This window comes from Bos indicus, chromosome 6 (assembly GCF_029378745.1).
Source record: "Bos indicus isolate NIAB-ARS_2022 breed Sahiwal x Tharparkar chromosome 6, NIAB-ARS_B.indTharparkar_mat_pri_1.0, whole genome shotgun sequence".
In the NCBI taxonomy this organism is placed as follows: domain Eukaryota; kingdom Metazoa; phylum Chordata; class Mammalia; order Artiodactyla; family Bovidae; genus Bos; species Bos indicus.
The window spans coordinates 56,195,722-56,209,495 of record NC_091765.1 but is presented as its reverse complement, the minus strand read 5'-3'; the positions used below and the strand labels follow the sequence as shown (position 1 = coordinate 56,209,495).

Here is a 13,774-nt window from a genome sequence, read left to right as displayed (position 1 = left end):
AAATGGATTTTGACCTGAGACTTTTTTCATATAATCTTTTTTTTTTTTTTTTAACAAAGGTTTAGGATACAAAAATATCTATCAAAAGAATGGTGATCCATTACATGTAAGTGAACTCCTGGAGAGTTTCAAAAAGGATGCAAGAAGCTTTAAATTGAGGGCTGGAAAACATCAACTTGAAGATGTGACAGGTGTATTGAAGAGTTTTCTCTCCGACATTGATGATGCACTTCTCACTAAGGAGCTCTACCCGTATTGGATCTCTGCCTTAGGTAATACATAAACTACAGAATAAAGGCTTGCCTTCTCATTTGATAGTAGATTTTTAAAATCACCTCTGATAATCTGAACATTTAAATGAAAGGAACAGTGTACAGAAATTGTAAAATAGCTGTTTTATGTGCCTCAAAAGAAATTTATGGTGGTAATTGCTAAAGTCTTTTATGATAATATTTAGTTTTTGGTAGATTTCTTAGTGCTTACTTTGCCTTAACTTTGGAAGTGTTAATAGTCAAGTCCATGTAGGCTATTAATTTCTCATTAAGATTAAAATGAAAGGTGTATTACAACATTGGTTTTATGATTTTAACATATAGCTCTTTGACTTTCCTTTTTCATTCATTCTGTCTCTTTAGAGTTACATGACAAAAGACCTTTTTAGTCTTCATTTTTTTTTCAGATGCTAATGAAGTAAAATATCTTTGCTATACTCTAAAAGAACTTATTTAAGAAATGATCTTAGAAAAAGTTTATTAAATCAGCTGCGTGTGTATTAAATCACTTCAGTTGTGTCAGACTTTTTGTGACCCTATGGACTGTAGCCCACCAGGCTCCTCTGTCCATGGGGATTCTCCAGGCAAGAATACTGGAGTGGGTTGCCACGCACTCCTCCAGGAGATCTTCCCAACCCAGGGATCAAACCCATATCTATTATGTCTCCTGCATTGGCAGGTGGGTTTTTTACTACTAGCACCACCTGGGAAGCCCTATTAAATCACATAATGGGTCAAACTGATTTCAGCAAAACCTATATTTACCTCCATTAATTCAAAATAACTCCTTTTTTAGAAACATGATAATACATATTTTAAAATATAAACTTTGCCTTTAATCCCAGATTTCTAATAGAGCTATTTTCATTTTTCACATTATTTCATAATCTTTGTCCCACACCTATGATTTATATATAACTTTTATTAATAAACTAAAATATTCCCCATATATCAGTAATTTCAAAGTGATGATTTTGAATCTTCATTTTCCCCCAATTTTTAAAATGTATCATTGAATTATACCATAATTTACTAATATATTTCTCTCTTGTACATTTGACCTATTTTGAGAATTTTTTTGGAAAATGACCTTTGAATTGACTATATGATGTTTTTCTGTTGAGAAAAGTTTCTTCCATTGAAAGTATTTGTTTAATTTAAAACATAAATATGATATTTGAAGGGATTAATTTTGAAATGCCACAAAACATCTGTAGTTGAAAAATAATCCCAAGATTGACCTTTTTTGTCTCAGCAAGAAGAGAGTAGTATTGTTATTAAAATAAAACTTTTCATAATGTAACTACTTAATTCAGAAGTCTTTTTCTTGTTTCCTATGTTTTTCAAATCAATAGTTTCAATTCTATTCACAAGAAGAGTTGATTGTATAATTTTCTGGAATATAGAATTAGGTAATACATCTTTTTAAGCACAATTGCCCTGCCACCCTCATTTTTGTTTTAAGATTTTATTGTAATTCATAACCATGAAATTATTTATAGTACCTGTATTTTATAAAGACTTACAATTTGCCTTTATTGTAAAATCAGTCATCAAAAATCTATGACAAATATGCTTTTGGTGAAGTTGTCAAATTTAATGACAAAGAGGTCTTCATTGTTAAACTACAGGAGAAAGTAGTTGAGAAATAGCATGTGTCAGAGAGGAGTGTGTTCACCTTCCATTTGGATGTGAATCCCTGAGAAATTACTTTAAGAAGGCTTCGACTGCTGCTAAGTCTGCTGCTAAGTCACTTCAGTCGTGTCTGACTCTGTGCGACCCCATAGATGGCAGCCCACCAGGCTACCCCGTCCCTGGGATTCTGCAGGCAAGAGTACTGGAGTGGGGTGCCATTGCACTAGTGTTCAAAGTTCTTTGCTTTCAGATCCTTGTAGCTCACCCTGACCTGTCAGAAAGTACCCTTTGTTGGATCTGACAAAAGTAAACCAGAACTCGATGGATGACCTCATTGGAGGGCTCTCTTGGGTCCTGTGCGCCCAAGGCGAGGAATGTCCTACAGTTGCATAGTACCTGTTTATATGATATACGTGACCTCTTCTTCTAAGAATGCTAATTAAATTGTCTGAAGGCTGTGATTGGTTGAATTGTTGTATTTTCTGTATGACCTAAAATCTATCTTCATTTCCTTTCCCAGTTACTCAAACTTCATTTTGAAAATATCATCTATTTTATTCTTATAAGATTTGTGAAAATAGGCTATACTAGCATGTGCTTGTTATAAGCATGCTGCTGCTAAATTGCTTCAGTCGTGTCCGACTCTGTGCGACCCCTTAGACGGCAGCCCAGCAGGTTCCCCCATCCCTGAGATTCACCAGGCAAGAACACTGGAGTGGGTTGCCATTTCCTTTTCCAATGCATGAAAGTGAAAAGTCAAAGTTAAGTCGCTCAGTCGTGTCTGACTCCTAGTGACCTCATGGACTGCAGCCTACCAGGCTCCTCTGTCCATGGGATTTTCCAGGCAAGAGTACTGGAATGGGTGCCATTGCCTTCTCCGAGTTATAAGCATAGTAGTATAGTATTAATTTGGAGAAGGCAATGGCACCCCACTCCAGTACTCTTGCCTGGGAAATCCCATGGACGAAGGAGCCTGCTGGGCTGCCGTCTAAGGGGTCGCACAGAGTCGGACACGACTGAAGCAACTTAGCATAGTATTAATTACATTTAATTGAATAAATACAATTACCTCTACAGTTAGAAACTGGAAGACATGAGGGGAAACATTTGGATTATACCAAGAATGATAGCTAATTCTTAATTCACTTCTAGTATAGTCTTTGAATGTTACTGGGGTGTCTTCCGCTCTTGCTTTATGACAGTCATCCATCAGCGTAGTTAAGTCAATATGACCATGTTTACTTTTATAGATCTAGTGTGCAGGTGAAATCAGTACAAAGGAGTTATCAGTTCCTGTTTTAAATAGGAGCGTACTTCAAAAATGTGTCACAGAATTTCTTACCTCCCCAGGGATCCAAATGCCCTTTACAAGTGACTGTGTACTTTCAAAGAATCATTAATGTGCCACTGGCTTTCTGTGAATGGAATGTGTAGGGCTAAGCAGAAAATGAAAAAGCCCTGTTTCCAAAGGTGGTTGGGAATGGAGAGGGAATATAAGTGCAATCCCCTTGAGTTAGAGTCAGCACAAGCTATTTATTTGAAGAGAGGTCTCTTATTTCCCCTGTGAAAGAAAAGGTTAGACCAGACCACCACTATACAACCTCCAGACTAGAACTTTGGAGGTTCCTGTGCAGTTGCTTTTAAGTATTTGACTTCTTAGGGTTAGGAGAGTGGAGGAGAGTAGTTCCTTCTTGTCCTGCTCTTCATGAATAAGTTCTAATCATGACAAAAGCAAAGGATCTATCTATCCTCCTCTCAGTCTGTGTCACTGTTACCAGAGCCTTATGACTTATTCCACTGCCCCCCTAACCTTCTACAAAGAACTGAAGTTGCCAGGGCTGGTGAAAGGACTTTTGCATGGATCTGTGCGGTTAATGTGGAGAAGGCAATGGCAACCCACTCCAGTACTCTTGCCTGGACACTTCATGGATGGAGGAGCCTGGTAGGCTGCAGTCCATGGGGTCGCTGAGAGTTGTATGCGACTGAGCGACTTCACTTTCACTTTTCACTTTCATGCATTGGAGAAGGAAATGGCAACCCACTCCAGTGTTCTTGCCTGGAGAATCCCAGGGACGGGGGAGTCTGGTGGGCTGCCGTCTATGGGGTCGCACAGAGTTGGACACGACTGAAGCGACTTAGCAGTAGCAGCAGCAGTGTGGTTAATGTACAGTTCATAGTTCTGGGATGGTTCAAAGTTTAGGGAAGATTTTTATGATGCTAACAGGGAAAAATGGTCAGATATGTCATTTTCTAATAACAAATAGTGAGATCTTTCCATAGCTATAGTTAAAATACTTTTGGCTCATCTCTTCAATTTGTAGGCTAATTTGTTACTACTTGAAAATAGTCCTTTTAGTTGAAGTTCAGTAGAATGTAGCATTGAAGATAAAATACAGACCTGGGTTTTAATAGTGGTTTATTTTTAATTATAAAATATAAGAGCTGTGACATATAGCTGTGGAATGTTTGTGTAAATATCAAATACTTTTCCAGAATTAGAGAAGTTTGAGTGTTTTCTGTTTTGAAACTTGATTGTGTCAGTGAAATACAGTTGTGAATATTGTTTTAAAATACTGATAAAAGGCAAATTGGTAATACAGATGATTAGTTAGACCTAAAGTTTCATGTGTGTGTGTTTAACCTTTAGATACCCAAGATGACAAGGAAAGAATTAAGAAGTATGGAGCATTTATACGTACTCTTCCTGGGGTGAACCGAGCAACATTGGCAGCTATAATTGAACACCTTTACAGGTGGGTGGATTCATGAACTTTTCTAGATATTTCAAATATGACACTCAGTAAGTCATTATTTTTTTTAATTTAAAGTACTGTGGTTCAGTTCAGTTCAGTCAGTCACTCAGTTGTGTCCGACTCTTCGCGACCCCATGAATCGCAGCACGCCAGGCCTCCCTGTCCATCACCAACTCCCAGAGTTCACTCAAACTCATGTCCATCGAGTCAATGATGCCTTTTACCATATCTTAAGAATGGTTTCAAAAATGGAATTCCCATAAACTATCAGTTTGGTGTCTCTTAATGCAATTAAGATACATTTCAAATAAATAGCCCTGGAGAATTTCTTAAATGGATTAGAAATAATCGTATATCACCTTCTCAAATACATCCAGTACTTAAACAGGAATTTTAAACATTTTGATGTCAGACTATTGATTAGATAAGGAAAATTTCAAAAGTCAAACCCATTTTCTATGTCAGGGCATGTAGTCCCCTGCATTTGGAAGGCTAGGAGGAATAAAATGGTAGCTTGAGAAATGACATCTGAAAAATCAGGGTGTTTGGGAATAACATTTTAAGTCAACAGTTTATTTTGCTATGAGCAAGAATCATTACTGAAACTTAAATCAGTGTAAATACTGCTTAAGGAATATATTGTTGGCAGCTTCTTGCATGGATGCAATATTCCCTTGAATAAATTTCTATAAAGCTGAATTCTACTAAAAATACCTTAGTTGAAGTTTAGATTCCTAAATCTCCACAATTTGTCTTTTGTCTTTATCTTTCTTTTCCAATCATTACTTCTCATGCATGTAAACTCCATTACTATGCATCTGATTTTCTTATTGTGTCATACAAATATAGTTGATATACTGTACAGTCCTATCTCTATGCCTAAGAGACACTGGGACAGATTTTTTTCTTCACAAATTTCAATATGTCACCTGCTGCTACAATGATCAGTTAATATTTTAAACATTGAGTTACATATAATTCTTAAACTTCTTTATTCATACTTGAATTTCAGATAATGAGCTGCTTCCTATCCTTTGTTTAACTAATATTTATTTTCGTTCCTACTATATACAATGCCCACTAAGAGTCCATGCGAACAGAAATGATTGCTAATAGTACATGAATAACAAAAATAGTCTTAAGACTGCAGTTTCCAAATAGCACCAAGGAACCCTGAGACATCACAGTGGGGATGGGGACTTACAGGGATGCTGCAGGGCATTTTATACATTTTAGGAAAACACAGCACTGTCAGCACAGATTTTAAAACAGAGAATTTTAGCATACGACATGAAATTAAAGAGGAAGGATCGAGTGATACATCATTGTGTGTTGAGATCCAGGTGATGGTTCAGATCTAAAAGGATAAATGAACTGGGCATGACAGAAAATTAAGTACAAGACATGAGTGAGGGATATTTTCAGGAAACATGTGTGCTAGAAGATGAGATGGTTTATAGCTGGCTGGCATCAGGCTGTGAAAGGCTCTGTTCATCGTGCAAAAACATTTGGATTTCATTCTTTTATGTGATAAGGAATGACTGATCCAATCTGTTTTAGGATGATAACCCATGTCCTGGGATTGATTGGAAAAGGTTAGAACAGAGGCAGAGAAACCTACTTAAGACACAATTTTTGTGGACTTCTGATGTGAAAACCTGAGTGGGAAGAGAGTAAACTGGCTGAATATGGGACACTTGCAGATACTAGTGTGGGAGCAGGGAAGTAAAAGAAGAAAAGGAAAATACATAGTGGGCATATTTATGCCAGTAATTCAGGCAGTTACAGAAACTGAAGAGGTGATAAGTGTTAGAGGAGAATGCTCAGGAGAGATGAGAATATTTGATAGTGTCGTCAAAGTTTGAGAGGTCAGTGTGGATAAAGTCAGATTGATTTAGCATTTACTTCTATCCGTGTCCTAGATAACAGATCACTTCCTCCATGACTAATATTGACTTAATTCCCTTCACTATATATATTTGTGTTACACACTGCAGTGTGATTAGGGGCTTTCCTAGTGGCTCAGTGGTAAAGAATCCATCTGCCAAGCAGGAGAGGCATGTTCGATCCCCAGGTCAGGAAGATCCCCTGCAGAAGGAAATGGCAACACACTCCTCAGCCCACTCCAGTATCCTCACCTAGGAAAACTCATGACAGAGGAGCCTGGCAGGCTACAGTCCACGGGGTCACAAAGAGTTGGATACAACTTAAGACTAAACCGCCACCACCACAGTATGATCAACACAAAGTCTCTGTGAGATGTTTAGATTCTAATAGTAACCGAGGCAGACTTGGAGATAGAATTTCCAAATATTTACAGTCTAGTGTGATGAAAGAAAAGTACAGAGTGGTTTTGAGAGGGATGCCCACAATTACGACATCCTCCTCTATTAACTTGCAATGCCTTTTGCATCTTATAAATCATACATGATGATCAAGCTTGCTCTGTCTCCCCTATGCAATTTGGTATTTCATTGTTTCTTACACTATCATATATATTGCTGTCATATTTCCTTATTTTCCTTGTACCTACTAGAATCTTCGCTCTTTATAGTTAGGTGTACCTACCTAGTCTTGCTTTATTCCTTAGATAGAGTTGATCTCCCTTTTTTAGCATGTATTTTAGAAATTCACAAATGTAATTAGACAGGCAATTGAGCAGCTGTTATGTCTACAGTCTGGAGAAGGCAATGGCACCTCACTCCAGTACTATTGGCCTAGAAAATCCCATGGACCGAGGAGCCTGGTGGGCTGCAGTCCATGGGGTCGCTAAGAGTCAGACACGACTGAGCGACTTCACTTTCACTTTTCACTTTCATGCATTGGAGAAGGAAATGGCAACCCACTCCAATGTTCTTGCCTGGAGAATCCCAGGGATGGGGAAGCCTGGTGGGCTGCCATCTATGGGGTCGCACAGAGTCGGACATGACTGAAGCTACTTAACAGCAGTATGTCTACAGTCAGTGATAGAATTAACTGATATTTCCATGGGCATCAGTTAGAGTTCTGCATTTTTATCATTGTAAATTTCCTTTTATTGGGGTGATGGCTATGGTTTTTTTCTTAATTACTTTGGACTTAAACATTCGTGAATACTTGAAAGTTCTTTGTAAAACTGGTGTTGTAGCCTACTGATTGGGAGAATTGATTCTCTTCATGTCTGTTCATTGTAAAAAGTGATTGCTTTCTGAGAGGTGTCTTATTTTGAGTAACCATTCAAACACTTTCGACCATTTTCTCACCTGATAAGGATGTGCTGGGAAATTCAACACTTGCCCTGAACTTTGAGTTTGGAACTCTTTACTTTATCTCCCAATTTGCCATTCTTGCCTTATTTCCTGCTTACCTACTGCCCTCTGTCCCTCTTTTATTTATGCTTCCATCCTACAAGTCATTTGACACCTTTCTGCAAGCACACCTTTATGCCTTAGCTACAGGTTGTCCCATCTGTAGAACTGTCTGGATATTGGGGAGGGGGGGGCCTTCTTCTAAAGCGATGAGCAAGTACTGCTTTGTAACTCGTAGTAATATCTTTGACAGTAGTCTTTTCTAATGTTCTTAAACCTGAAGGATACTTGGAAGAAAGAACTGTGTATTTTTCTTTAAATCACCGCTCCACCTTTAGTATCAGTGACTTTCAATATGTTTGTGTTTAAAAAATAAAAGAGGATAAATGAACATGAAGACATAAGTTTTATGAAATTTTCACATAGAAATACGTTGTAACAAGTACTGCTTTTCTCTAACAGGGTTCAGAAATGCTCAGAAATCAATCACATGAGTGCCCACAATTTGGCCTTGGTTTTTTCCTCCTGTTTCTTTCAAACTAAGGGACAAACTAGTGAAGAAGTGAATGTAATCGAGGACTTAATTAATAATTATGTTGAAATTTTTGAGGTAAATATTTTATATCCTGCCCTTGTTAAAATGGTTTTGATGTTATTGTTTGCAAACAAAAATATGTATTTTAGGATGTCTTTATTCATGTCTTTAGGAATATTTAAATATAAAGATAGGTACATGATCCTTCACTTTTCAGATATAACTAGCATTTTAAGCTATAGCCATTCATTTAAATTTGGCTGCTTTTAAAGCTTTTTTACCATCTGGTATCTGTTGCACAGAATATTTCTATTTATAGTGTTTTTATGTTTTTTTCTCAGTATGTGTATGCATTAAGTATGTCTACTTAGAGGTGTGAAATTATGAAATTCACAAATTCAGTAAATTACATCAGGCTGATAAATTTTGTAGTTGAAAGCATTTTAGAGTTTTTTTTTAGTTGTGCATGAATTGGAAAAAAATTCTGAAGTAATATTCTGTGGTTTTTATTAAGTCATCTCTATTCTAATTATTTGACTTTTCAATTTGCTATTTTATGAAGTTCATATTTTCATGTTTTATCAGAAAACTCTTAGAATAGGGATAATTTTTTTATTTCAAAGGAGTAAAAACAGAGGAAATAAGCCTAGGATTTGAATATGGTGGGGGGATGTAGGGGACCTGGGTCAAAGGTCCATTTCCACTGCTTGACTGTTTCTGCCATCTCAGTGTTGTCATTAAACCTTTCCGGGCATTCTGTTAAGTAGTCTTGTACAAGACCCCTTGTTTTCCAGAATTGTGTCTTTACCAGATGATCAAATAGGTTAATGTAATAAGTTAACTTTTATAGTTCATACATTCTTATAATAACTCATCACAAGATTGCTTAAAAAAGGAAAAGAAAGTATATTTTAATAAAATAACAAATTTCATATCTTAATTTATGTAGGAATGAACAATTGTTGAATTCTCTTTGCTCCTTGATCTCCTTTTTATCTCTTCCTTTATGTGTCCACTGTTTTTGATCAATAGCAATGTCTTCACAATAGTTCTGATTCTGAGAAATGAAAGACTTTGGGAAAAAAAATGTGTGGCTTTGCATGCTCTCTTGATTTTCTGTTTTTGTACTGTTATAGTAGTAAAAATGTTTATCTACATAGTTTTGTTAAGTCCAACTTTAACCAAATGGTGGAAACTTCATAAGCCCTTAATGAACATTTCTGATAAAAGAAGTCTTTACTCTCAATGTACATAAACTCTGTTGAACCCTTCATCAGCCACTTTGCTTATTAATACACTTCAGCAAAGAGGATGTCACTGATGGAATGTGTAGCCTAAAGTGGTATCATCATAAGATATTCTGAACTTTATGAGCCTCTATCTTGTTGGCTGCCCTAGCTGTGTGGGCCCCCGCTGATGAAGATGGCCATTCTCATTTATTTTTAACATGTCAGTCTTTAAATTCCTGAAGAAAGTTATGTGAGGATGAGTACCATCACTCCTTGTATTTTATTAGAATGTCCCAAATTATATTTTAAACAGGTTAAAGAAGACCAAGTCAAACAAATGGACATAGAGAATAGCTTTATTACCAAGTGGAAAGACACTCAAGTGAGTAGTAATAGTTAGATCTCCAATTTGAAAAAATTAAAAACAAAAAACAAAACAAAAACTTTCATTGTAAGTAAACATTTGTTGTGTTTATTTTCAAATTCCTGTTTGAAGCAAAGTAAAACTAATGAAAAAAAAAAAAAAAAAACAAAACCTAGATAAAACAGTTGTGAAATTCTGTAGCATGACACATACAAAATGCCAAAGTATGCTAATGTAATGTTTTCAAAACATAGATGGAAAAGTCAGTTCCAATCTTATCACAATGTCCTTTCTGAAATCAGTTTTCATTTATGAAGCACTATTGAAAATACTAGTGGATTTCAAAGGAAGCATTTAAAGTCAAAATAAATACTAAAATAAACAGAAAATTCAGACTCCCTAATGATTCTTTCTATTATGCTTTTGAAATTATAAGTTATTTCTTATATGCTTTTGCTTTGCATACTCTTGGATGATTGCACTAGTGGGACTGTTTCTATTGTGCACTTCAGAACATGTTAATTTATCTCTTAAGTTGACTTTTCTAGATCTTCCTAACTTTCCTCGGGTGCATCTTATTGAATTTGTGTGTTCAGGTTGCACTACTGCTTTTCCAGGGTACCTTTCCTTGTTTGATGAATATTCACTGGACTTTTTTGAGGCTGGCTTTGTCTTCTAATAACTAGCAATTATAGTGGATTCAGAGTACCAGTGTAGATAAGACAAATGGGTCAAATAAATTCTCTTTGTAGGTACACTCAGAATTTCAGGTGAATGCTTTCTTAATAATCAAACCCTGAAATACACACAACTAATTTAGAGAAGTTTTCAGAGCTATCATTCCATATGAGGGAAATGAGGAAAGGCTTTCATTCAAATGCATAGATCCCCTAGTACCAGTGAAAAGTGAAAGTGTTAGTCACTCAGTCATGTCTGACTCTTTGTGAACCCATGGACTATAGCCTGCCAGGCTCCACTGGCCATGGAATCCTCCAGGCAAGAATACTGAAGTGGGTAGTCATTCCCTCCTCCAGAGATTATTCCCGACCCAGGGATCGAACCCAGGTCTCCCACACTGCAGGCAGATTCTTTACCATCTGAGCCACCAGGAAAGCCCACTATTGTGACATTAATTCCGTAAGAAATTGTTTCCTCCATTTTGACCCAAAGTAATTAATGCAGCCTCCAGAGGAGTGGCAGTAACACTAAAAAAATGTGGCTCATTAGCAGTTGGTTCTCTTGGATTCTTGCTTTTGGAGAGAGTTTCAGATATGAAACAAAAGACTGTGCGAGCCTAAGGGTAATCTTTGGCAGCACTATCTGTATTGTTATTGGATAAAGTATGAGTACCATTCTGCAGTTTTATCATTTGTATTCATACTACAATAAAGAAATGAGTCTTGAACACTTTCTAATTAAGTAGAAGTAAGTATTGCTAAAATAAGAAAAGAATTGTCTATAAAATAAAGCTATTCGGAAGAAAAGTAGAACAGTTTGGAAAAAATCTGTTGTTTTGCTGGAGTTTTTCTCCAGTCCATTCAAAACTTGTCTGAAGTAGTTTTCTGACAGACTCTAAGTCTTATCCCTGTTTGATTTTCTGAGCTATTCTTGTTTTTGGCTACACTCTATGAATTCTTTGTGTTTGCTTTTTTAATTTTTAAAATGTGTCCTTCCCGGAGAGTTGTTTATACAAACACAGGGGAAAGTAAAAATGTCAACTGTATCTTTTCTTCCCTAGCATTTTTATGTAGCTCTAAACATAGGGAAGAAAAATTGGAAATAAGCTTTGCTAAGCCTGTAGTGTTAGAATAACTATGAACAGCTCTTTAAAGTACATTTTTAATGTTTGCCCCATAAATTTACTCCGCAGGTTTTATTCTGAGGCAAATTTAACTTTGAAATGATCATTTCTCCATTATGATCTTTTTCTAAAAATGAGTGATGGATGTGACTTCTGAGTGATTACTTAAGGGAGTTTCTGAAAAAAGCAACTCAAAATATTTTTCGTAGATTTGTTTGGTTCTTTGTTAATCTTCTTCACATTATTGTGTCAATCTACATAGTGACATCTTACGCTTTGTGTTGCCTGCCTTGTGTTTTCTTCACATAGTGAGTCTTAGGGGTAGTAGGGACCCAAATAACCTAGCACTTGATGTTTGGCTAAGGTAATTTAAGTAAAAACTTTATTATCTTCTTATATTCTGTCACTTCACTTTTAATTTTTGTTGCTAAATATACATTTTCTATTTGTAATTTTAATACAGCTCTGACCTAATTTATCTTCAAATTTCAATCTTTGGCCTTACCATCTCTGTTTCTACTGTAGCTAGTTAAGGGTATGTGAGGACACTATACTTTTGAGTCAAAGACAAGAAAAATGGTATGTGATTGTGTTTGCTGATTATATCATTTGTGTAGATACCACATCCTTAACTGTATCCAGAAAATGGGTATCATTATGTTGTGAACAGGGAGAATGATCCCATTTCATTTATTATAAAATTTTTAGAAATATGACTAGGACTTTTGAACCATCCTAAGTATTGTGTATGTCCTTGCAACATACTTATATTTGCTGTCTTCGCATCTGCCCTTTTTAGGTTTCCCAGGCTGGAGATTTGTTAATTGAAGTATATGTAGAAAGAAAGGAACCTGACTGCAGTATTATAATTCGGGTGAGTCCCAAATATGGAATGTAAAGAATACTGTTGAAAATCATAAGTGTTAGCATTAGTCTACATATCTTGAATTTTCCATTGTTTTTTCTATCTTATTTTATATGTCCAATTCAAATCATGACAAGTTTGACTCTTCCTGCCAATATCCTCTGGGAATCCCATGTTTTAGTCATTTGGAGACCACCCTATGTTCTTTTAGTTGTGGTTAGGATGTTCTATAGGTTCTATAGAACAGCCTGAGCTCTAACATCTGCTACTCGTCTTCCTACCTTCTTGACATGAGGCAACAGATATACTCCCATCTGAGTCTCTATCTACTTACCTTTCTAATGAGGGAAGATTACAGAATTTATATAATAGCATTAATTTGAGGACTTGGTAATATCCTGCCTATAAAACACTTAGCAGATATCATGGTACATAGTCAGTTCAGTTCAGTTGCTAAGTCGTGTCCAACTCTTTGCGACCTCATGGACTGCAGCACATCAGGCCTCCCTGTCCCTCACCAACTCCTGGAGTTCACTCAGACTAATGTCCATTGAGTCGGTAATGCCATCCAACCATCTCATCCTCTGTCATCCCCTTCTTCTCCCACCTTCAATCTTTCCCAGCATCAGGGTCTTTTCAAATGGGTCAGTTCTTGGCATCAGGTGGCCAAAGTGGAGTTTCAGCTTTAGCATCAGTCCTTCCATTGAATATTCAGGACTGATTTCCTTTAGGATGGACTGGTTGGATCTCCTTGCAGTCCAAGGGACTCTCAAGAGTCTTCTCCAACACCACAGTTCAAAAGCATCAATTCTTTGGTGCTCAGCTTTCTTTATAGTCCAACTCTCACATCCATACATGACTACTGGAAAAACCATAGCCACATGGTACATAAGTGCTCAATAAATAACAACTAGTATATAAATCTCCCGCTCTTGTATCCTAGACTTTGTTGTTGTTTTGTCACTAAGTTGTGTCCAACTTTTTGCAACCCCATGGCCCACCAGCCTCCTCTGTCCTTGAGATTCTCCTGCCA

General features: G+C 36.6%; 1 protein-coding gene across 6 annotated transcripts in view; it reads left to right on the top strand.

Annotated features, from left to right (window-relative positions):
* Positions 1-13,774, top strand: part of ARAP2 (ArfGAP with RhoGAP domain, ankyrin repeat and PH domain 2) — a 197,782-nt gene that overhangs the window by 127,556 nt on the left and 56,452 nt on the right. For 5 of the 6 annotated variants that reach the window (XR_011567142.1, XM_070791262.1, XM_070791263.1 and 2 more), the window contains 5 exons: positions 60-272; positions 4,555-4,660; positions 8,410-8,557; positions 10,025-10,093; positions 12,676-12,750. Coding sequence is in view for 5 of the 6 variants with exons in the window: in XM_070791262.1 (XP_070647363.1) it covers positions 60-272; positions 4,555-4,660; positions 8,410-8,557; positions 10,025-10,093; positions 12,676-12,750 (611 nt within the window). In the remaining variant the exon portion in view is untranslated. The remainder of the gene's footprint in view (positions 1-59; positions 273-4,554; positions 4,661-8,409; positions 8,558-10,024; positions 10,094-12,675; positions 12,751-13,774) is intronic. The other variant, XM_070791264.1, reaches the window with a different exon arrangement.